At 47.8% G+C, this 25,250-nt stretch overlaps 1 protein-coding gene across 1 annotated transcript in view; it reads right to left on the bottom strand.

Annotated features, from left to right (window-relative positions):
• E2F2 (E2F transcription factor 2) overlaps window positions 1-25,250 on the bottom strand; it is a 39,454-nt gene that overhangs the window by 8,243 nt on the left and 5,961 nt on the right. The window contains exons 2-5 of the mRNA XM_079986184.1: window positions 5,592-5,697; window positions 3,084-3,303; window positions 1,941-2,099; window positions 625-739 (exon numbers count right to left, since the gene is read on the bottom strand). Of these exons, the coding sequence (XP_079842310.1) occupies window positions 625-739; window positions 1,941-2,099; window positions 3,084-3,303; window positions 5,592-5,697 (600 nt within the window). The remainder of the gene's footprint in view (window positions 1-624; window positions 740-1,940; window positions 2,100-3,083; window positions 3,304-5,591; window positions 5,698-25,250) is intronic.

The raw sequence follows: 25,250 nt of genomic DNA, 5'->3' as shown, positions 1-25,250 counted from the left end.
AATTATATTTGTATACATGTTGGAAATTATATTATAATATGCCCTGTAATGTAATAGGCTAATGTATGCATACGTGACATAAGAACGTCAATTAAAAAAAAGGAAGAAAATAGGGCTTAACAAATTCATAAAGGATAAGGCAATTGATGGCTACTGGCCCTGAGGGATATCTCTAGGCCCACAGCTGGAGGCAGGATGCTTCTGAATATCAGTTGCTGGAAACTGCTCAGGTGTGCCGGAGGGCTTTCCCATAGGCAACTGGTGGGGCCACTGAAAATAAGATGCTGGACTAGAGTCAGTGTGGTGTAGTGGTTAAGAGCGGTAGTCTTGTAATCTGGGGAACCGGGTTCGCGTCTCCGCTCCTCCACATGCAGCTGCTGGGTGACCTTGGGCTAGTCACACTTCTCTGAAGTCTCTCAGCCCCACTCACCTCACAGAGTGTTTGTTGTGGGGGAGGAAGGGAAAGGAGAATGTTAGCCGCTTTGAGACTCCTTAAAGGGAGTGAAAGGCGGGATATCAAATCCAAACTCTTCTTCTTCTTCTAGATGGGACATTGGCCTGATCCAGCAGGCTCTTCTTACATTATTTATACTCTTGCCCCACAACCCAATCTTGCAATCTCACCTCGCAAACGTCTGGCACCTCCAGCCGGGTTTCTGGTGGGGCTCTGACCACAATCACCGTCTGCTCGTTGAAGTTGCTGATGGCCCGGATATCCTGATATGTGACATATGCTAGCGTAGGGCAGGGCAGAAGTTAAAGAAAACACCAGGCACCCGTATCCAGAATCAGCTCAGGCAGAGGTAAGCCAACATGGTGTTCTCTAGATGTAACATGACTCCAACTCCCATCATGCCTGGCAAATGCGTCAGGGACTACTAGCAGGATGCTGATGAGTGTGCCCTGGAGGAAAGAGGGCTGGCGTCTGACTCAGGAGAGTGACACCGTGATCTGTGGGCACCTGTACCACCCAGGAGGCAAGAATCAAGAGGCAGGGGAAACTTAGGAAACTTAAGGAAACCTCTTCCTTAGGGACGAGGAAGAGGCAGATCAGGCAAGTGAAGGGCCAGGTGCTTCCCCACCCTCTCCTGCACCACTGTCCCCTAGAACCAGGAGGGAAATGAAAAGGGAAGAGCAGAGGAAGTTGCCACACAGGCACAGTCTCTGGCTGCATGCATGCAGCCTGACAGGGAACTGCCATTGGCTCAGGGGCGAGAGGGGAAAAGCTGGATGGATTACAGAGAGCCCCCAGAGATTGTGGGGGAAGGAAGCCACGCCTCTAGTGGAGAGGAGATGCAGGGCTCGGAGGAGGCAAGGCGGTGACAGGACACCTTGCCGGAGCAAAGCGGGGAAGAGGGAGGTCCTCCTTTACCCAAGCCGTCCTTGCACAGTAGGCTTCCGCGCAGAGAGGGGAGGCGCAGACTGGGGGTCAAGACTGGGAAGATTTAAGCACCACCCACTCTCAGATTCTGCCAGTGAATGAGCAAGACTTGGAATAGAGGCGCTCTGCTTTGCAAAGGTTTTTTAGCACCAATAAGAAAGCTTTAGCACAGACTAGTGAGGCATCTTGCCTGATTGTTCTCAAGCAACTACCCGATACCCTTAACACAGCCCATTGGGGGAAGATATATAAACTGGTGGAGGGGAGTGGACCCATGTTGATGCTACTGCTCTAGAGAGTGAGGACCCGGGAATAACTGGATTGGGGTGCATAGGTATCCAGAGCTGTAGAAGTGACTGTAAGTGTTATCTTTGACAATAAAGGCTTAGCCATCTGCCACGAGTATTCCTTTGGCTGGGAAGCACCCTTGCTATCTGGGGCTGATGGAAGCTGGAATCCAACAATTCTCATGAGAGCCACATTGTTCATGGAGGACAGAAGCCAGTTCCCCAGACTCCCACCCAACTTCTCCAGAACCTCCTGGGCCTCTAAAGGATATCTCTGATTTGTTTCTTCATCTGTCAGGTGCTTCAGCTGAAGTGTGCACTCGTGGATGAGCTTGTCCAGCATCCTCTCGGTCTTGGAGAGCTCCGTCAGCTCCTGCCGCAATGCCTGCTGCTTCGTTGCCGCAGAGGAGTCCTCAAAAATCCCTGTTCCCCTGGGTAGCAAATCAAAACATACACTGAATGAGCGCAGAACTGCATTTTGCTGCATTCAGAACTTTATCATTATTTTAATTTCTTCAACAGGATTTAATATATACCACTTCATCGTCAAAAGCTCTAAGCAGTTTACATAGAATGTACGTTAGAAACAGTACAGTCGTACCTTGGTTTTCGAACAGCTCAGTTCTCGAAAGTTTTGGCTCCCAAATGCTGCAAAGCCAGAAATGACTGTTCTGGTTTGTGAACTATTTTTGGAAGCCGAACATCCAATAGGGCTTCTGCAGCTTCCAATTGGCTGCAGGAGCTTCCTGCAGCCAATCAGAAGCTGCACTTTGATTTTCAAACGTTTTGGAAGTTGAACGGATTTCCGGAACGGATTCCGTTCAACTTCCAAGGTACGATTGTAATTAAAAAGAAGTTAAAACTTGGATCTTCTGCAGCTTTCACTAAAGAGACAAATGGTATGGACAGTGCCAATGGTAGAGAAATTGACCAAACACATTAAAGTCCTAAATGGGACTTGGGACTTTTCTCCCTCTCTTGGCAAGTGTCCATTCTGCTTTACGCCGATGGCCTGGTTGTGTGCTGTCTTTGAACAAAAGTGGACTTAGAAGGATGTTGGTCAAATTTGGTCAACTGTGTAAAAAAAGAAAAAGAAAAGAACACCTAAAAGTAAATTATGTCCAAACCAAGGTTGCTGTATTGGGTGACTATTGAAATATGGCATCTGTTCATAACTTTCTCAAATGACAGCACCACCACATACTCACAAAACAATTATGGCGTAATGTATTCCCCTAATGAGGTTTCTAGCCCTTTTGGGGAGAAAGGGGAGGGGTATTATTCTTGTCCCTATCGTATCCTGCCAAGCTCACTGTGCAAGGCTGCAATTCCCTTAGCTGTAGTTTTTCACCAGGGGTCCAGCAGCTAAGGCACTGGGCGGCATGGGTCTGCTCCCAGTTCCCCAACACACTTACATCCATTGAATGTTGTTTTTGGATTTCTTCCGAATGAGCTGAATCCCCTCCAGGACATTGGTGATATCGTAGATGCGCCGCTTCTGGACATCCAGCACCTCGGCAGCCCGGTTCAGGTCCAACACACCATCCTCCGACTCACTGAGCAAGTGGATGAACTTCTTGGTTAGCAGGCCAAGCGACGTGTCGTAGCGGGTCTTCTCCCCAGGTGACTTAGGGGCTAAAAATGCAAAAGAGAAGAGTTGCCATAGCCTGCACACAGAATTCTTGTAACTGAATTCTTGTAAATTTTGATGGGGCCCTGGTAGTTTCCCATTGAGACTCATGCAACAAGTTGACAATTAATATACACAGAACAATAACTATATATACTTTATCAAACTTCTGAGAAAAATACAAAACATTAAACAAAGCCATAGAGACTTGCGAACTACCCAACCTAAGATGAACCTTCTTCTTCTTCTTCTTCTTCTTCTTCTTCTTCTTCTTCTTCTTATTATTATTATTATTTATACCCCACCTTCCCAAACCAAGGCCAGGCTCAGGGTGGCTAACAAGCAATTTGAATGAATACAAATTGAATGAATACAAATTAAAAACAAAATTAAAATACAACATTAAAATATTGAAACCTCATCACAGGAGGAGAAAGGAAACCTAAGCATCCCATTGAGATGTGGCAGGAAAGAATATAAACCCTTTCCTTTTAAAATGGGACAAGCTCTGCTGCTGCTTCAAGCTACAATGAGCCTCTCGCTCAACCCTTCTGAGTCCTATAAAATGCCCCAATGGGAATGACAGCTGTATGTGGAGGGGGAAAGGCAGCTGCCCCTCACTCACTGCCCAATAGCTCAACTCTGCAAAAAGCAACTTCCTAAGATCTGCCAAGATCTAAGCTGCTTGTGTGCTGCAAGAAAGTACCGTATTTTTCGCTCTATAGGACGCACTTTTTCCCCTTCAAAAATGAAGGGGAAATGTGTGTGCGTCCTATGGAGCGAAGACGCCATAGCCCCGCGACCCTCTCCCGGCTGGAGAGGTAATGCGCAGCTATGGCAGGAGCCTATATAGTCGCGCGTCACCTCTCCAGCTGGGAGAGCGCGCGCGGGGATAAAGCAGCGCCCCCCCCGCGACCCTCTCCTGGCTATGGCAGGAGCCTCTTTAGCCGCGTGCCACCTCTCTAGCCGGGAGAGCCGCGTGGGGCTAAAGAAGCCCCACTTACTCTCTCCCAGCTGGAGAAGTGACGTGCAACTATGGCAGCAGCCTCTCCGCTGCGCCTTTCCGCTGCTCCCTGACCTGCTCTTAGGGGCTGGTGGTGGGCTTCCCCCGTCAGCCCCAAAGAGCAGATCGAAAGGAACCTGAAGCCTGGAGAGTGAGAGGGGTCATTGCGCACCGACCCCTCTCGCTCTCCAGGCTTCCAAGGTAGCCGCCTGAACGCACCTTAAACGGCACCTTTTAGAGCGGGAAAACAAGAGGGGGAAAATTCTCCCCCTCTCTGCGCAGCACCTCCTGCCGCTTCGCTGAAGGGGCGCTGGGCAGAGAGGGGGAGATTTTTTTTTTTCTTGTTCTCCCCCCTCTAAAACAAGGTGCGTCCTATTGTCCGGTGCGTCCTATGGTGCGAAAAATACGGTAATGCAAGCCTTCCCTGACTCAATGCTGGCAGATGGCATCTCCTACTAGCTGGCCGCAGGATTGTGGCCACCTTTCCCCTCACTTCTGTTGGAAAGTGCCCTCTATCTAGTTGCCCAAGGAAGGAGTGGCATGCAGTGCTTGCTTTCCCCGTTAGCTTGCTCCTTTGCCATCGCTGCCTCCTCTTCCTTCTGCTACTCTCAACTGAGAGACACAGAGGCAGGAGCCTTGCAATTTCCCTGCCAGGCGCAAAATCACAGCAGGGGCGGGGCTAGGTGGGGAAACGGTAGCTTGCGGGGAGGAGCCAAACATCTACTTGCTGCCATACACTGGAGTGACCTGCACCTGCAGGCATAAATCTGCATCTGAGTTACTACAGACCAGAGATTCTAACAGCCTAATTTGGACAAGAGGTGGGGGAAACCAGCTTTCTGTTATCCCTGTTATTAAACACCCACAAACCACCCGCCAATCCACCAGTAGGTTTTGATCTCTCTTCTTCCACACCCTGCAGTGACATATACTAGCGTACTTCATCTCAGGGTTGTGGGTTCGAGCCTCACATTGGGCAAAAGAGTCCTGCACTGTAGAGGGTTGAACTAGACCCTCAGGGTCCCTTCCAACTCTACAATTCTATGATTTGCAATACAGTACAGCCACACGCGTGTTAAAAAGTGTCTTTGTACATTGAGTTACCTTTTTCTATTTCATCAGTACACACACCTTTAGCTTCTCAGCTTTCCGGGACGCTGCCCACATGACTTCCAAGCTAATCTCTTCAGTCATAAGGGCTAGAAACTTGATTTTTCAATTTTAAAAAATGGCAACTAAAAATAAAATAATGCAACCTTTTCTCCACCCAGGACTTCTGCTTCCACTTACTTTTGGGACTGGGGATGTGTGGGAGTGTCCTTCCTTTGCCCTTTGGGGTTCGGAACTCTGGGATGCACTGCTGGCCTGTTCCTTCCAGATCCAGCTTCCTTTTGGCCTAGAAAGAAGGGAGAGAAAGGTTGCCATGGTTAAGTTACCAACAGGAGCTCAAAGAACAGGTAAAAGGAAAAAGGTAAAAGACCCCTGGACAGTTATGTCCAATCAAAGCCGAGGGAGCCTGCGTTTGTCCACAGACAGCTTTCTGGGTCATGTGACCAGCATGACTGAGCCGCTTCTGGTGCAATAGGACACCATGACAGAAACCAGAGCACACAGAAATGCTGTTTACCTTCCCACCACACTGGTACCTATTTATCTACTTGCACTGGCGTGCTTTTGAACTGCTAGGTTGGCAAGAGCTGGGACAGAGCAATGGGAGCTCACCACCGTCGTGCAGATTTGAACCGCCGACCTTCCGCTCGGCAAGCCCAAGAGGCTTAGTGGCTTGGACCACAGCACCACCAGAGTCCCTTGGGCTCAAAGAACAGAACAGGGCACAAGCAAACAGGTGGCCACTAACATACGCAGGTGACAAAACAATCAGCTTGGCGTTGCTGAGTTAAAGAACATCTGTAGTGGGAAACCATACCGCTGTCTCTATTTGGACCCAAATGAGTAGAGTTGAACTTCTTGATGCTTTGAGCCTTGGGGAAGAGCCCTCTCTGCAGCTCAATGGCAGAGAAAGTACAATGCCTGCAAAAGGCTCCAGGTTCAATCCCTGGCATCTCCAGGTAGGGCTGGGAGTCTCCTCTGCCTGGAGAGCCACTGCTCGTCAGTGTGAACTATACTGACCGAAACAATACTGACCAAGTGGTCTGACCTGGTGTACGGCAGATTCCTAATTGAAGAGCAGCCCATGGGAGCTTCTCTCTGGTTTTCCTCTGTTCAAGTATGACCTTTCAGACTGTTAGCTGCTGTGAAAATAGTTCATAGAAAAGTGGGGCAGAAATACAGCGAGATAATAGAATAATTCAACAAAAGACAACTGCGTCATAAGAACATGAGCCAGGCCTGATTATGCAGGCCAGTTTCCTGTCCTCACAGTGGCCAACTGGATGCCAGTGGGAAGCCTACAAGCTGGGCATGAGCGCAACATCAATCTCTACCTGCAATTTCCAGCAGTGTAATGCCTCTGAGAGTGGAGTAGCCACCGAAAGCCTTTTCCTCCATGTATTTGTCTAATATTGTTTTAAAGCCATCCAAGTTGATGGCCATCGCTGCCTCCTGTGGAAGCTGTTAACCATAGTTTCCTAATTTGGATGTAACACCAAACTATGGTTAAGAGCAACTGCTTGGCTCGTTTTCTTGCTTGTGTAGAACAGGGCAGCTGCTTGCAGGTACATGTTGATTGTGCATATTCTAGTTTATTAAGCCATGATTCATGGTTTAGACCAAAACAGGGCTTCCTCTGCTGATCTCAGTCCATGGACAGGCCTAGTTAATTTTGTTATTCAGGCCAAGGAGAGAAAAGGGGAAGAAGAAATTCACTCCTGCCTTCTCACTCAGTGTTAGATATTAGCCAGGCGCCAGGCGTTTTTTGCGACTGGTGCAGGACTGTGTGGAGATTTCTGGGTGCCAGGTTTGCAACCACAGTTTTAAAACCTCTGCTTTACTACCATTTCCACTGTGTGTGTTTTACTGGGACAAGTGAATTATTGAAAGAGCAAGTGGCAAGCAATGTACATGAGATCATAGAACTGTAGCATTGGAAGAGACCAAGAGGGTCTTGCTGTCGCAACCGTAACCTAGGTTTAAGGTGCCATTTGGCGCCTAGGTTATATACCTGAGTTTCAAACACTGGCTCCACCACTTGTTGACAACCTGTTGGAAAAGTTGCCTTGAGACAGACATGCCACGGGCTGTACATTCTTATTATCAAAGAACACAAGTGGTTCAAGAATACAGTGTTTCTCTTGAGGAGAGATGTTTGCTACCAACCTGGCTAGCAGCCAAAGCAAAGGGAAAAGGCCTGATCTTATCAGGGCAGGCTTTAAGACTGACTGCTTGATGGATTGCTACATGTTTCTATATGACTTTCAGCCCAACCCTGCAGAGAAACATGTCTGCTGAAGCAGCAGGTTTTGAGGGGGGGGGTGGAGAGTGGGATGTCAGAGCAGCTTTGCTGCAAGTTTCTGCCAGTGAACACAGGTAACGGGTCTCCGTGATAACAAGGTGGTGGCCAAGCAGTTCAAGGCTGAGAGAAACCTGTGGAAATATGGCAAAAGACACCAAGTTGGTCCAGATGAAGTTGCTAGCAGCAGATCTCAAATGCTGAAGCAGGTTGCTAGTAGCGAGTTTTAAGTTCAAAGAGAATAAAACGCACCTTGTTGAGCAAAAGGAAGGGAGAGATTTCCTTTAGCGTTCCTACAAAGAAAAAGGAACACTAATTCTCAGCTTGCAGCAACTAGCTGATTCTACTGGTCTGAGGCAACCTAATTATTATACCACATTGGAGAGGGACCAATTTAAATAGAAAGCAAGCAGACGCCAGGCTGCTGCTATTAGGGTGGGGTTTGGTTTTCCAGCGGTGGAATCCCAATGGGGGAATTGCCCCCCCCCCAAAAAAAAGGAGCAGGAGGACAGACTGAGGAGAGAGGAAATGCAACAAGGCTGAATTTGTGCAATGAGTCCGTGATGCTCAGAAGGTGTAGAGAGCACACAAATATGACTTTTTGCTATTTTGGCAAAGGAAGTTACCATGGGCAGAAGGGCAGTTCCAACAGCTAGCATGTTGCAAAACACGCCTGGCACCAGGCTAATTTCTAACACTGGTTAAAAGACCTTTGTGACACTAACACAGCAGGTCCAGATCTACCAACAAAGACCGTGTGAGACAGCCAGTATGGTGTAGTGGTTAGAGGGTCGGCCTGGGAGACCAGGGTTCAAATCCCCACTCAGCCATGAAGCTCACTGGGTGAGCTTGAACCGTTCACCACCTCTCGGCCTAATCTTCCTCACAGGGCTGTTGTGGGGGTTAAAGGAGATGGGGGAGAACCATGTTTGCCACCTAGAGCTCTGCAGAGATGGAGATGTAACTGAAGCAAGCAAACAAAGCATTTTCTCTAGTACCAGAGAGAGGTTGACTCAAGACATAGAATTGACAGCCGTTATAAAGGCAGGTTCTGAAATCCCACAGCTGCTGAGCTAAGGGATGGCCGCTGAAAAGATGAAGAAAGGGCCCACAGGCATGAGCGCCAACTTACGGGAGGACACCTGTCCTTAACCCCATTCAAAATGCAAGCAGGAGCAATATGCAAAGACGGCAGACAGGAAAAATAAGGGAAGGCAGCAGCGGCCGAAGTCAGCCAACTTCCCTATTGCTTCCTGCCCACTTCCTGCCTAGTGGCCAGACTGCTCCCATGCTGCCTGCCCTTCTCCTCAAGTGCTTCCTCCCTGCTACTGGATCACTCGGCCCAATGGGAGCCATAGGAGCAGAAAACAGGGCAAGACAGTCCCCAAGGGAGGCAGATAGAGCAAAGTGGCCACTGAGCGCCTTGTTCTCTATGACTTCTAGACTCTTCTAAAGCCATTCAAGGGAGCAGCCATGCCCACATCTTTGAGGCAGCGAGTTCCATAGTTAAACTATGCACTGTGTGAAAAAGATAACCCCTTTTCTCTGTCCTGAATCTTCCAGCATTCAGGTTCACTGTTGTAAACCACTGTGATATATATATTTTTATGACACAGCGGTATATAATTTATATATATATATGCCAATAAATTGATATAACTAACCCTGTGATACAGGTTAGGCTGAGAGATGGTGACTGGTCCAAGATCACCCAGTGAGTTTCATGGCCAAGTTGAGATTTGAACCCTAGTCTCCCAGGTCAAAGCGCAATACTTTAACCACTACACAACACCAGATTTGCTTTTCTCAATCCAGTACAACTAGTGCCACTGGCTAAAGTTCCCTCTTCTGTAGAAGCCTTTAAAAGACACAGGAATTCTGACTTGGTCTGCAATGTGTTTGGCTTATTGTGTGCACCAGCTCCTCAGTGTTCTGGGGACCCACATTTGCCACTGTTTGTCTTATAGCAGGGGTCAGCAAACTTTTTCAGCAGGACGATGGTCCACTGTCCCTCAGACCTTGTGGGGGGCCGGACTATATTTGGGGCAGGGGGAGAACAAATGCCTATGCCCCACAAATAACCCAGAGATGCATTTTAAATAAAAGCACACATTCTACTCATGTAAAAACACGCTGATTCCCAGACTGTCTGTGGGCCGGATTTAGAAGGCGATTGGGCCGGATCCGGCACCCAGGCCTTAGTTTGCCTACCCATGTCTTACAGTTTCAGAGAGAAATTTGCTATAGGGCAGCATTTGATTCCTGCAAAATTCGTTTCCTTTTCTTTTAAAAAAGGGTCAAGACTCTAGCATGGTTGTAGTGAAGAATGCACACACACAATAGTGTCCGGTGTCTACAGGTCAGGCTTGTGTGTTCTGCATGGATACACGGTGCAGTTTTCAGTTAACATTGTCTTCAATGTACACACAGAGAGAGGGCTAGACAAAAAAACACACAAAACTAAATATAATAATTCCTCCTGCCGCCAGGGTGGATATTTGGCTCTTTTCTCTATGTTTTGAAAAGAAATCCTAATATTTAAAATAAAGCATGCACAGAGGTTTCTGCACAAGCGGGCTTGCAGATTTCTTTATATCACTTTGGTTTGAACACAGCGAACCGAGATACGGATATCCTCCTCTTTTTCATTCAGCAAGTCTCTGTGGGCACCCATATGGTTAAACCCAGCTGTACGGGAAACACCTGCCAAAGCAAACAGCATCACCCCAAGCAGCAGAATCCACTCTACCACCTTCTCCTGCCTGCCTTAAAAACAAACAAAAAACCAGGCCCGGCAGATCAGAGCCAAGGAGGGTTCCCTGGGGTCTCAACACTTTCTGCTCCCTCTGCTCCCCATGCGGTACATCTGTCAGCCACAAACTTGCAGGCCGCAGAGCAACAGGTGGCTTTGACAGGGCAGACAATCCGGGGAGGGGTCCAGTAGCCCACCAAGTCAAGATGCCAACCCTCCTCCCACAGTGCAAGGCGAGACAAATGGGCTCTGTGCTTCTCTTGTTCTCTCTCACACTCAGAGAGAGATAGATAGATGCTTTTGCAAAGTTATTCTGCTCCCCTCCCTGCCTCCTGCCACCCGCTACTCTCTGATAGCCAGACGAGAGAAATGCATATTATCTGCGAACAAGCGAGGCCCTGAAGCAAACGGCTGCATTTTTTAAAACCATTCAATTAATAAAAGTATTGATATACGCTCCCTCTCACAAAACATCAAGGCTTTGTATAGCAATGTAAAAAACCTTTAAAAGCAAATGAAGACCATCAAAATGACCCCCCCAAAAATTTGACAACTGCGTTGGCTGGTCCGCTTTTCTTTTTCTTTTTTAAGACACCTGAAAGTGCTTGAATCTCAGCAGGAACGTCAAGAGCTGCTCTAGTGGGCTCCCAGCTTCTATATCTGAGTTTCTAGCACTGTTTCCAATTCGGCAGTTTGATGACCCCCACGACGGCCTCCTCTGGACTCTAGGTTGCTCCTGCCAGTATGATTTTTATAGAAGTTGAAAAAGAGGGAAGGTGGCCAGACCGTGGCTAAGCCTTACACACCCCAGAGAGAACTGTTGTAACTTCTAAAGGGTCCCCCACCCAGTCATAGGCAAAGAAATCCAATGGGGACCACAGAACTATCACTTGTCTTCCTTGATCTATCAATGCTTGTCCTTTTTTCAGTAGGATCGGAGCCTGCTCCCTTATCGAGTGAATGGGGCACTGTCCTCAGTCAACCCCTACCTGCCTTCTTACACCAGGTCAAGAGGTGGCTCTGTTTGTCAGCTAAGCCTCCGTGCTGCCCCTGAAGAACTCAGCAGGGAGGAGGATGGGGACAAAACACTTGTTTGGCTCTGCCTGTTATTGACTCTGGCTCCACCTACTGTTTGGGCTCCCTGCCTTCTGCGCCCCCCCCCCCCCCGTGCCAATGGGCACCAGCCACTGCTTCTTAAGCAGCTAAAGAGCTAGCTGCCCAAAGGACAGATAACATAAGCAGAGACAAATGATGTGACCCCTTTCGGCTTTCTCTGCTCGCCTCCTTCAGAATCGTCTGCAACAGCCAGTTACTCCTTGTTTACACATGGCAACCCTTCATGCGATGAATATAACAGGCATCTAAGATCGTAGTAAACATTGCAAAACACTCACCAGCGGACTGGCAGCTGCAACAGCAGCAACGGCTCCCAGGTGAGCAGTTGAAAGGCAAAGAGCATTTGCCGTGAAGCCATTTGCCTGCTGCCATAGCACTGCCCTACATTTAATTTGCTTGGAGAGGAGCTGCACGCCACACCAACTGTGGTCAAAGTTCTGCACATCCCAGCTGCAAAATGGTAACAGTCAAGAGCAGAAGGCTCAGATGCAACAACAAGAAAGGCGGGGGGGGGGGGACTTGCACAGCAGTGCTGTTGCCGCTGCTCGCACTTTCATTTCCTGTCGTAAGGTCATTAGAAATGGAAGAGATCATCAGCTTAGCATGGCCCTTGACCTGGCCCCAAACGCAACACCCATCAAAGGCAGATCCAGAAAGACAAAAGCCCTGCAGCGGACACTGTATTGCTTGGCACTCAAAGCTACACTGGGAGACCATCACTGAGCCCTATGAAGGAATTCAAGGACAAGCACATTATGGGGAAAGTGAGAATGTGCAAGGCAAGCTCTACCCGCTCAACAGCAAAGCACGATCGGCACACCCCTAGCCAACACGCGATCAGGATTAATCTGAAATAGTGTTTCTACTCAGGAAGAGTTTCCAACACAGAGGATGGAACCTTGATCAATCAGGATTTCTGTCCCCATGTTGGACAGACATGTTCTGTCCCCAGTTTAGCCATCTCCCCTGCCCCTCCAAACTAAGACGTCTTGAGCAATGCAGACTGCCACATGATAATTGCATGCTGGCATTTTCCCCATAGTTGGAACCAGTAGCTTAGTTGCTTAAAAAGCTGAATGAATGCGTGGCATCCAAAACTGTGAGGTGGTGGTTGTTATGTAGTTTCAGCCATGTAGCTGAAATGCTGCATGTCTATCTGTAGTTTATTATGGATGCTGAGAGTTGTTAGGAGACCCCTGTCCCCGACAAGAGCTGCAATTCCCAGAACGGTTTAACAGTCAATCCCTCTTCCCAGAGAACTTTGGGAATTATGGCTCTCTGAAGCTGATAGGCATCTTCTTTGACTCTCAGCACCCTTACCAAACTGCATCTCCTTGGTTTCTTTGGGGAAAGCCATGACTATTAAAATAGTTTAATAATGCTTTAAATGTCTGGTTTGGGTACTGCATACTTTTAAAGCCCTAGTTGGCATCCCTTAATGCAGTATTTCTCAAACTTGGGTCCCCAGCTATTGCTGGACTACAACTCCCATCATCCCTAGCTAGCAGGACCAGTGGTCAGAGATGATGGGAGTTCCAGAAAATAAACACAAGAGGAAGAGGGGGCAGGGTCATTTTTGCACCCAAGTTTGAAGAGAATAAGTATAAGCTTATTTTCAACTGCTGGTGGCAAGAGAATGCATCTGATTGTCTTTCCTCACCGGTTCCAACAAGAGGAAATGAGAGCTTGGGAAGGGGTTCTGCATTCTGCCTGGGCACCCTCTTCACCAGGCAGGTTTCCTTGGGGTTGTTGAAGTAGCACGATAGTGCTTTCAAAGAATGGTGCCAATGTGGTCCAAGTGGAGAGCTGAAAGGCCCTCATAGGAAGTCACCTTATAAAGAGTCAGACCATTGGCCAACCTCGTTTTGTAATTCTCTATGCTATGTGGCAGCTGCTCTCTGATGTCTCAGTTTGGGGACATTCCTAACCCGACCAGGGATTGAACCTTGGACCTTCTGCATGGAAAGTGGCAGCTCCAACATTGAGCTATGGCCTGTCCCCACGGCAGCCTTATGGAAAGAATGGGAGACAGGAAAATAGGGTTGCCATATTTCAAGAAGTAGACAACCTCCCCCCCCCCCCAAAAGTGATTTCTTGGTTTACTTGCTGAAGATCCAAGACAACCCGGCTCCTTCTGGAACCCCCTGCCCCGACGTATGGCAGCCCTACAGGAAAAGTTCCCCACGTCTGCAAGGGGTGGAGGGCTCAAGACTACACAAGCCATCCACACACCATGCATGCAAGGCAAGAGTCCCCAGCACCCGCCTGTCCGCTCCCCTCCGCCGCCTCCGAAACAGGGAGAAGGATGCATTCACAAGTCCCCAAGGAGGGGAGGAGGGCGTTTGGTGGGGAAAGGACAAAAGGAAGTAGCAGAGCAGGCCAGGGAGCAGCTGCTTTGCCTGGCCCAACCTAGCGCGATCCTGTCATTCCCCCACCACCAGCAGGATTAGCCGCATGACAGCTGGCCGCCCAAGCTGCCACGTTGATAATGGAACAGAAGAGCCCTCCTCCTTTCCCCATCTCCTCAGCTTTGACAGGCCCATAGCCAAAAGGAATTGGGGGTGTCGGGGGCTGGAGGGAGAGAGAGAGGGAGAGAGAAGCCGGCCGAATTGGGGGGAGAGAAATGCCCTGCCTGTGCAGTGGCCACGGCTGGTGCTAAGCAAAGGACGTTGCTGGTGGGTTGGAGTGGGAAGCAAGGAGGCCTCAATGCCCTGCCCGGTTTGTACATAAGACAGTTCTTATTAAACATTTGCATTTATTGATTGATTTATAGGTATGTAAGAAGATGAAAGTTCCTTTTTCAGGGACTTTTTTTTTGTTAATGAAGAGGTGGAGAACAGGATCCTGAACCCCTCCTTTTCATTCCCAGCAAATGGCATTATCAGCAAACATTTTATTTGACTACTAGGCCTCAACCTAGCCAGGCATTCCTTGGCAAATTTCCCACAATCCCTTGGGGCAAGGGGACGGGAGGGATGGCAAGACAAGCGGGAGCCTCAAACAGGTGAAAAGACCCTGGTCGGAAGGCAAGCATTCGCTTCATTTACAGCCAAAAATGGCCAAACCCAGCCCCGAGGGGGCCTACAATTCTTTTAAAAGAGGAGAGAGGATTCTGGTGGCAGAACTGCGAACAGAGCCCCACCATGCTCTAGCCTTGCCCAGGCAGATATGTCATGCCCTGAACTCAACCCCCCCTCAATCCTTTCCCCAAAACATGCACACACCCTCTCTAGGGCGTGGGAACCCTTCTGCTACATTATCACAGAATACCACAGTGTTGATGGTACACACCCACTCTCTCCTTCTCTCTCTTTCATGCACAGACAGAACAGGATTTCCACCATGAAAAAACAAGAACAGCACCTCCCAAGGCAATCCAGCCCTCTACAGAAATCTTTATACCCCCTGAAAACTATGCATGGGGCCCATTCAGCGGTGATTAACCTGTGGAACCTCCAGATGTTGTTGAACTACAACTCCAGTTATCCCTGGCCATTGGCAACGCTGGCCGACCTGATGGGCGCTGCACCTAATAACAGGGAGGATTTGTGGCAGGAGACAGGGCTAGAATAGGCTCTATCTATTGCATATCACTCTGCCTTCCACCCTAGCAGTCCCAATGGGCCCCAGCTACAACTTGCCCTACACAACTTGGGCACCAGGGTATCAGAAGCAACTGGTTTTAATTATTGCTTTGTGTTGCTTTTAAATGTTTTTGTGCTGTTGTATCCCACCCTAATGTTCTGCGAGGGCAGTATATAAATGCTTATATAAATAAATAAAAGTAAATAAACTTCGTTTAAACCAACATTGGCTCTACCAAGGTTGTTAGACTCCAACTCCCATCAAACCCAATAGTCAGGTAAATGGGATTTGTAAGCCTACAATATCTGAAGGGCCACAGGTTCTCCATCACTGGTTTAAACTATGTCGAGTTCAAAAAAGAAGTCGTCAGGGTCAAACTATGGCTTACGATTCTATCTTGCTTACTAACCATAAATTAAACTAGCCAGTTCCCAGAGTTTGGGTGCAGTTGGGAACTATGGGTAGTTTAAAAGTGGAACTAGATGCTGCCACTCTCCTGCTTGTGGACATGGTAAAGAGGACTTTGCCCAAGTCCATAGTTTAGTGTTACCTTTGAATGGGTCCTCGATTTCTACAAGAGAGTAAGGCTAGGATTTAACTCTGTCCCTCTTACCCTAAATGAGCAGTCTGCTTCACAGTTATAAATATTCATAATTTGCACATTGAACAGGCATAGTCAGATTCCTTCCCCCGCTCTTTTCCAACTATTCTTTCTAGTCTAATTAAAGAGATCTCACAGCACAATCCCAACTTCAAGTTATGCGGGCTAGATAAAAAAAAGGATTGCTCCTAAATCCCTCATGACAGCAGCATAACTTTATGCCAATGTGAAGTTCTACGGTACCCTGGTTAAGTTGACAGAAAGGGCAGCTTAGCACAGATCATGTCCTCCACCAGCCAAAATCCTGCCTCCACCACCAGCATAACATTAAAACAGCAAAAGAGCTGTTGTAAGCAACTACACAGTCACTGGCTCAATGGGGAGACCAAGATGGCTGCTTCCCACTCAGCCACAACTGAGCACAGGATGCCAGCTAACTCTGCAGCCAATTAAAACATATCAACAATGGAAGCCACAACACTCGGATAGGGTACATAGCAGAAGGCAATCACTGGTATCATTCTGGTCCCCATGTCAAGTAAGCTTTAAGTGTGCAAGCAGGAACTTTTGTAATGGGAAAATTTTTGGTGCAAATAGGGAATACAAGCAGCTTGGCCCCAGAAAAAAAAACATAGGAAGAGCATATTGCACAAATAACCAGCTTTTCCATCTCAGGACTCCACTCAAATGCCCAGCAAATGAGGATGTGCCCACAGATTACACAGTGCACTTAGACTTTCAAAACGTTTTTGAGAAGGCATCTCCACAAAAACTAAGAGGAGAGGTCCTCTTGTGGATCAGGAATTGGTTCAGCAGAAACCAATCCAGATGGTAAGAATAAATGGACAGTTCTCCAAATGGAAAGATGTAAAAAGTGGAGTCCCCCTAAGGATCAGTATTGGAACCTGAGCTATTTAACTTGTTCATAAATAATTTTACATTAGGGTGGCTAGTGAGGTGGCCAAGATTGCTGATGATGCTAAATTGGTTCAGGATCATTAACAAAAAAAGTGATGGCAAAAAGTTCCAAAAGGAACCTCTCCAAAATGAATGAATGGGTTGTAATATGGCAAATGCAATTCATTGTAAGCAAGTGTAAAGTAATGCATGCCAGGGCAAGAAAAGACCCTCAGCTTCACATATATGTCCACAGAATCTGAAATAACAGTAACTGACCAGGAATGAAACCTTGGGGTCATAGTGCATAGCTTGATTAAGACATCAATCCACTGTGCAGCAGATGTGAAAAAGGCAAATCCCATGCGAGGGATCAGCAAGAAGGGAATTGGAGATAAAACTGCAGATAGCATAATGCCATCATACAAATCTATGGTGCAACCACATCTGGAACACAGCTCTGGTTGCCTCACCTCAAAAAAGATATTGTCAAGTTGGAAGACGTTCAGAAAAGGGAAACCCGGAGATCAAGGGATGGAGCAAATATTGGAAGATTCGAGACAGATAAAAGTACTTCAGCGCTTAATTAAAAGTACACATCAATTAATTAAACTATGGAACTTGCTCCCACTGGAGGCAGTGGGAGCCACCAACCTGAATAGCATTAAAAGAGAATTAGACATTAATGCTAAGGCAATCAGTGGCTACTAGCCATGATGGCTATGCTCTGCCTCTGCAACTGGCCTGATCCAGCAGGCTCTTCTTATGTTCTACCATAAGGAGAGGTTATATTCTACCATATCCTCAAAATATAATTGCTGCAGATGCCTCCTATACCCTGCACCTCTCTGCAATATTAATAACTGAGAATTAGACCTTTTTGCCAAGTGGGTAGCAGTGTCCCTCTTGCAGAAGACACATAATAAGTGTACATTGTGCAGAATGGAGGAATCCTTGTGACCAAGAAATAGCCAGACATTGGCGAGCTTTCATCATGCACTGGCAGGGGCACGAGGGAGCACAATTCTCTCCAGCAGTGAAAACCTGGCATTCCACTGCAGCTATAGCTGTGACTCCGAGCCAAATGATCATGGCTCCTTGCAAGATCGCCATCTGGCAACATGGAGCAGAACAAATAGACACTACAAACATCACACCATAAAAACTCCCTTCATAGCTTGGGTAGCCTGGTGACCCCCCTATGCCCGCTAGTTTAACCAAAAGTGTTTGACAGGTCATGGATATAGTGGTGTGTTGTTGTTTTTTTAGAAAAACAGTAAGGCTTATAACATGTTAGTTTGCTTTTTTAAAAAAACACAACCAAAATATCATCTAATTTTTTCTTGAACAGTCACACCACCCCAGATCTTCATTCTTCCACTGACCTAGCATAGGGTTGCCATACGTCCAAAATTTATTGGACAGTGCCAGGATTTCAAAGGCAGAATTGATGCCCGGGGGGAATTTCTTAAAGGTGGCGCTTTGTCCTGGATCTTAGGCAAGCCAATCACTTGGGGGGGGGGGCATTAAAAAAAAAAACCTCAACAATTTTGGTGGTTTCCTACTTTTTGAAATATGGCATGCTACTTTCTATAGAACAGCCAGCTGTAGGTGCCAGGGGGACTGGTGATGGCAGTGTTTACTTGCAAAGACCTTTACTTGGGAAAGATGCTCTGTGACGAAATGGCAGAGGAAACCCACAAAAGCTACATGCTGTAAACTAAGCTCAATGGGCAGGAACCATAAGGCAGTATCAAAACTAGCGACTGGTCACAGCACAGACATCCTGCAAAGATGGGAAAACATACAGCTTCGAATGTCCTTAGATGGCTTTTCCTCACACTTTATCAGACTCTCTTTTGGGAGTTGCCTGCGCAGCCCTCAGTTTCCTCTCCTGCTACAGATAGGAAAATTTGCAGAGTCACATTGGTCGGTGCCTCTCCATGAAAGCCAGGTCCCACTATGCAGCGCACACATCAGCAACCTAAAGAAAAGGCAGGAAGTGTTTTTCACGTTCTGAAGCCCATCTGCACAGCAGCCCTCAAATCGAAGCCTGCCTGCCCCAAACAATGTGGCTTGTATTCCGATGGAGTCCACGGCCTCTTAAGTGACATAGGAAACTGCATTGCACCAGGTCAGGGCCCTGGTTCCATCTAGTTCAATAATGTCTACTGTGATTGGCAGCAGCTCTCCAGGGTTTTGGGAGATCTCTTCCAACCAGTGTTAGAAACTCAAAAATATAAGCCAATTGCCCAATGGCACCTTAAGCCTAGGTTACAGTCACCACAATGGAATTGCTAGGAGCCCCCCTTTTTTTGCAGTGACATTTAATGTTATCATTACTCTTAATTTCATTCCTATGCCACTTTATATTCTAAAGAAAAAAAATCTCAAGGCAATTTACAACACGTTAAAACATCTAATCAAACAATCCAGAACAAAACAAAGGAAAATATTTCAGATCCTTTGCTAAGTGACATTTTGCCTCTCCCATATTCATTTATCTGCTTAATTTATATAGCTGCCCCACAGCAGAAGTACTCTAAGAAGCCAATGTGGTGTAGTGGTTAGAGTGTCAGAACAGAACCTAGGAGATCAGGGTTCAATTCCTCACTCGGCCATGAAACTTACTGAATGACCTGGGGCTAGTCACAGTCTCTTAACCTACCTCACAAGGTCATTGTAGGGATTAACTGAGGATGAACCATGGGGATGGTGGGATATAAATACAATAAATAAGTTATTTTGCTTAAGAAAGCTGGAGGGGACAGCTGGATGGAGATGTCAGTCCCCAATCTGGCACCAAGAGATCTCCATGTGGTCACACTTGGACCTGTGCTACTTGCAATGTGCCTGGCACCTGGCTGATTTCTAACACTGCTTCCAACCCTATGTGGGAATGCTGGGATTTAATCTGGGACCTTCTGCACTCAGAGCACGTGTTCTACCACTAAGCTATGATATAGTACACCCTAAAGAGTAACAGAGCAGAGCATCATGCCCAACTGCATCTGACTGCCAATCCAAATGGACCAAATATCCATTGATAACAGTGCATGGGGGGAAAGGCAACAGCCCACAAGAAGTGGATAAAGGATCAGGACATTATGTTCCAGTTCCAAGAGGGCAGCTCTGCAATGAGCTGCATAAAGCCTTATACAGCAGAACTATTATTATACTCATTTTCAAAAGGGGAGGGGGAAATGGAATGGAGTCTCCTAGCACAGGGCAAGGCTGGCTGGAACCCTGAATCGAAACAGTCTGCACTGCAGGACCACTTTTTGTAATAATACTAATAATGGATACCAACATTTCAGGAGTTGGGAGGTTTATAGGGCTCTGCATGAATTTAGGCTCCCAGTACCAATGTGTTAATGCAGACACAGTGTGTTTATACCTCTTCAGGTTATTAAATAAAACATAGATTTTTGGAAAGAGCAGAAAGAACGAAGGCTATGATGACTGAAGTGCGTGAACACCAACTTTGCAGCTCTAGACCACCAAATCTTGACTGCTGAAAGGCAGTTAGCACTCTGAATCTCTCTCCCTCTCTCTAAGCCAAGGCTCTCGGGATGCCAATGTTCTGTGCCGTCAACTTGAGTTATGCATGGCCCGCCCTTTCCACAGATGTGCGGAAATATGGCCCCCAGGGAAGAAGAGACTGCAGCCACCTTCAGGAAGAAGCCCAAAAGGCTGAACTTGCTGTCCCTCAAACCACGCCCATCCTGGCAGCTGAATTTTGTGCAATTAAAGCGAAGTGACTTGCACTTCAAATGCTGACCAAACAGTTTCCTGTAAGAACTCTGTGTTGCTAGTCCTATGAATCATCATCTCAAAGGGCAGCCTGGAACAAAAGTGAAATGGGGGTGGGGAGGGGAGAGCCCAGGCAATAAGATTAAAGGTCTCTGCTACCTGGTTCTAACCTGTCAAGGGTCACTGAAATCATGCCTGGGAACATGCATGCAAACAGAAAGAATGAGATGAAGGCCTATGAATCATAGAGTTGGAAGTGTTCTCTATTCCCTCCCATGACCAACCAACCCCCCCCCCCAAGACAATGCAGGAAAATCCAGCCTAGGGCACCATTGATAGGTGGCTTATCCCAAGCAGTCTGGTCCACTGTCAAGCAGTTCGGCCCAAAGCTTTGCAAAGTTTAGATAAAATCTAGTTTCTTATAATTTGAAGCTGTTGGTTCGGGTCTTACCCTCTGGGGCAGGCATAGGCAAACTCGGCCCTCCAGCTGTTTTGGGACTACAACTCCCATCATCCCTAGCTAACAGGACCAGTGGTCAGGGATGATGGGAACTGTAGTCCCAAAACGTCTGGAGGCCTGAGTTTGCCTATGCCTGCTCTGGGGCAACAAGGGAGTGAATCTGTTCTGTGATCTATGCAACAGACATTCAAATGTTGAGTGTGGGTGTGCCTTACTTGATATTTTTTTAAAAGAATTTTTTTTCAAAATTCAGCACAATCCTTGATCCAGCCAAAGATTCCTAAGAAATAAACACACACACACACCCGGCAAGTATTTAGCCCTTATGGCTACAAAAATATGCTTGAATGTGATGGCAATACCTGCTCAACCTCAGCAACTAGAGAGGTATATTTATAAGATGTCCAGATGTTGTGAAGGAGCCACATTCACAGAACTGCAGAGTTGGGAGGAAGCACGAGGGTCATCTAGTCCAAACAGCTGCAATGCATGAATCTCTTTTTTTTTTTCCCCCCAATTGGAGCTCAACCCCACGATCATGTATGATTGGGCACATACCCCTTTAAAATGCTTGGAAGCAGCAGCTCAGTGTTCTCCTTGCCCTCCAGAGCTAAGCTCCTCAAATCCATTACCCAGGATGCTGATGGCAACCATCCTTTCCACATGTTCTCTGTGAGCTGGGAAAGGGGCTTGGAGTGAGACTAGATCTCACTTCATTTTGCACTTAACTTTTGTAAGATGTGTCTCGGAGGTAGGGCTGTCTGGCTAGTAAGCAGAGCCAAAACATGCAATAATACTAATAATAATTTTATTATTTATATGCTGGCACCCAAGCCACTCTAGGCGGCTCCCAACAAAATATTAAAAACACAATAAAACATCAAACATTTAAAAACTTTCAGATCTCTTCTGAAAGTCAAATAGTTGTTTATTTCCTTGACATCTGATGGGAGGGTGTTCCACTGCTCCACTTACTAAGCAGACCCTCTAAGCTGGATCTCAGCTGGACGATGGGGGTGGAGATGCTCCTTTAGGTATACAGGGCTGAGGCCATTTAGGGCCTTACTAGGTCAGCACCAGGGTAGCGCTGTGGGTAAAACCTCAGCGCCTAGGGCTTGCCGATCGCATGGTCGGCGGTTCGAATCCCTGCGGTGGGGTGAGCTCCCGTCTTTCGGTCCCAGCTCCTGCCCACCTAGCAGTTCGAAAGCACCCTTAAGTGCAAGTACAGTGGTGCCTCGCAAGACGAAAAGAATCCGTTCCGCGATTCTCTTTGTCTAGCGGTTTTTTCGTCTTGCGATGCAAGCCCATTGACGGATTAGCAGATTAGCGCTATTAGCGGCTTTTAGTGGCTTATCGGCTTAGAAAAAGGGGGGGGAGGGGAAAAAACCCGCAGGAACTCGCAAGACATTTTCGTCTTGCGAAGCAAGCCCATAGGAAATTCATTTTGCGAAGCACCTCCAAAACGGAAAACCCTTTCGTCTAGCGGGTTTTCCGTCTTGCGAGGCATTCGTCTTGCGGGGCACCACTGTAGATAAATAAGTACCACTTTATAGCAGGAAGGTAAACGGCGTTTCCGTGTGCTGTGCTGGTGCTGGCTCGCCAGAGCAGCTTCGTCACGCTGGCCACGTGACCCGGAAGTGTCTCCGGACAGCGCTGGCCCCCGGCCTCTTACGTGAGATGGGCGCACAACCCTAGAGTCGCACACGACTGGCCCGTACGGGCAGGGGTACCTTTACCTTTAGACTTCAATACTTTGGCCACCTCATGAGAAGAGAAGAGAAGACTCCCTGGAAAAGACCCTGATGTTGGGAAAGATGGAGGGCACAAGGAGACGGGGACGACAGAGGACGAGATAGTTGGACAGTGTTCTCGAAGCTACCAACACGAGTTTGACCAAACTGCGGGAGGCAGTGGAAGACAGGAGTGCTTGGCATGCTCTGGTCCATGGGGTCACAAAGAGTCAGACACGACTAAACAACTAAACAACAACAACAGGCTGGCACCAACTCTTTGAATTGTGCCTGGAAACCTACTGGGAGCTCTGCACCACAGCTATGGTTTCAAAAAGAAGAGCATGGCTATTCTTTTTGAAACCATACACCAGGCTTTTCAACAACCTCTTGCTTGTCCCTGGAAGAAAACTGGGCCCTGCTGCCACCTTTTTGGCACCTGATGTGCCGTAAGTAACCTGCATTAGGCATCTGCGTCTGATTGCATCATCAAGCAATGCAGCAAAAGTTTGGGTGGGCTTTCAGTCGGAGTGAATTTCAAACTTGTGAAGGGCTGGACCCCCCCAAAAAAGCACCCCCTCTCCCGAAAGGACCTCCCCCCCCGCCTCGTCTCCACTGGCCTGGACGGCGGAGGCAGCCTCGACCCTGCCACCGCTCCCTCCTGCTCAGCTCTTCCCGCTCCCTCCCACTTGGCGGCCTCTGGGCGCCACCCCTTCCTTCCTGCTGAGGCGGCTGAGCAGGAGGAAGCAGTAGCGGCGCAGAGGTTGTGCCAGCATCGCCACCCACCCACAGGTGTCAGCGGCTTCTAATTGGCTGCAGGAGCTTCCTGTAGCCAATCAGAAGCCGCATCACGTAAGTCAGTCTCTGCGCAGTGAGGCCTCTGCGCCACACCGGTTTAGCGCAGGGACTGACCAAGCGGGTGGCAGGGTCCGCAAGGTTCGCGGGCCAGATTAATGAGCCTGGCGGGCTGCATCCGGCCCGCGGTCCTTAGTTTGCCAACCCCAGCACAAGCATATCCGACTTGACTGGTGCAGTGCTCCTGTTTTGTGCGCTCAGGTACCTGGGTGGGGCTTATGAAGCAGCCTTAACTGGTCTTAGCAAAACAAATGGAGTAGCTTATTTAGAAGTTGAATCATAGCCACAGTCTGCTTGTGAAGGCCGGAAGAAAACTGCTGTGCCATAATCAACCGAACGGCCAAGACAACATTGACCTAAATTGCAAGTTTATCCCAACCTGCACTTTAAAAATTACGCACCAGCTTATATTAGAAGTGGCTTTCCGAAACAAGTTTCTCAGATGCAACTACCAAGCATATTTACAGTGCAATCCGATACATGTCTACATACAAACTTAATGGGTCATATGCCCAGGCTAAGAGCAAGCGTTAGAAATTAATATTAGCATGATGGGGGCTATAGTTCAGCAACATCTGGAGGTCCAAAGGTTGTCCACTAGCCACTTAGAGCAGGCATCCCCAAACTCAGCTGTTTTGGGACTACAATTCCCATCATCCCTGACCGCTGGTCCTGTTAGCTAGGGATGATTGGAAGTTGTAGTCCCAAAACAGCTGGAGTGTGGGGATGCCTGACTTAGAGGCTGGGGGGAGGGGAGGCCTTTTACCAAGTGGACTAATAGAAAAGGGATGGGATGATCCATTCTTCCTCACCAACCCACTGCATATCTGTGCTGTGCTGGTCATGGTGATTTTTCATCTTCTACAGCTAACCTAGAAACCAAGGAGCCTGGTAGAGGAGGGATGGCACATTGTGTCCATTATCCATCATCCATTCACTCACCTGCATGGAATTCCTATGGTCACATATAAACAAGTACCAGACAAACTGTAAAAGGCTATATTGGTGCAGCGACATGCCTATGCAAGTCAGGATAGAATAATAAAGGACTTAAGTTTGGAAAGATCTTGTTCCTCGAATGCAAGAGGAGCTATGAGGTCTATTTCACCAGAGCTCCTGTTCTGCGCAGATAACACGGGGGACATGGTGCCCCTGACAGAGACGTTCCTTCAGAAGGAGTCTGGGCAACAAAAGAGGGGAGGGGTTTAGATGGTGCCTTCCCTCTTTTGGGGGTGGGGAGGGAAAGCATCTCTGAGAGCAATGCAAGGCACAGATGCACAGCAGGAAAGAGAAAGCAGGTGATATTATTCCAGCATAAGGCAGAGGCTGTTTAGAGAAACTGGCATTCGGCCCCTGTTAAGCACAAAGGTCCTAGTTGCTCAGCCAGATTAGGAATTCCAAGAACTAGAAAGTATGGAGGGGAGAGGGAGAGCTACAGACCCACAAGGGGATGTTCATCCCAAAGCCCACACCTGTCAGGAGGCGTCAAACACTCAGCAGGGGAGATAGAGAAATCTGAAATTCGATTCAGCCCTTGGGAGGACAGAGGGTTACAGCAGAAGCTGGAATAGTTCCCAGGACTTGGGGAAAGTTGGGGGGGGTGATGACTCCAGGCTTCTCTGCCAATTAGGAGCATTGGTCAATGCTTTCAGCAAGCGTGCAATGGAGGCCTAGCATCAACAGTTGCAAAACAGCGGAGCAAGATTGTATTGAGGAAGGTATTCTTGAACCCATCAGTCTGCCACACTCTGCACCACCTACACACCATCCGCACTCACACATTATGCTAAG

This window comes from Podarcis cretensis (assembly GCF_951804945.1).
Source record: "Podarcis cretensis genome assembly, chromosome: 8".
In the NCBI taxonomy this organism is placed as follows: domain Eukaryota; kingdom Metazoa; phylum Chordata; class Lepidosauria; order Squamata; family Lacertidae; genus Podarcis; species Podarcis cretensis.
This window is presented reverse-complemented; position numbering and strand designations above follow the sequence as displayed.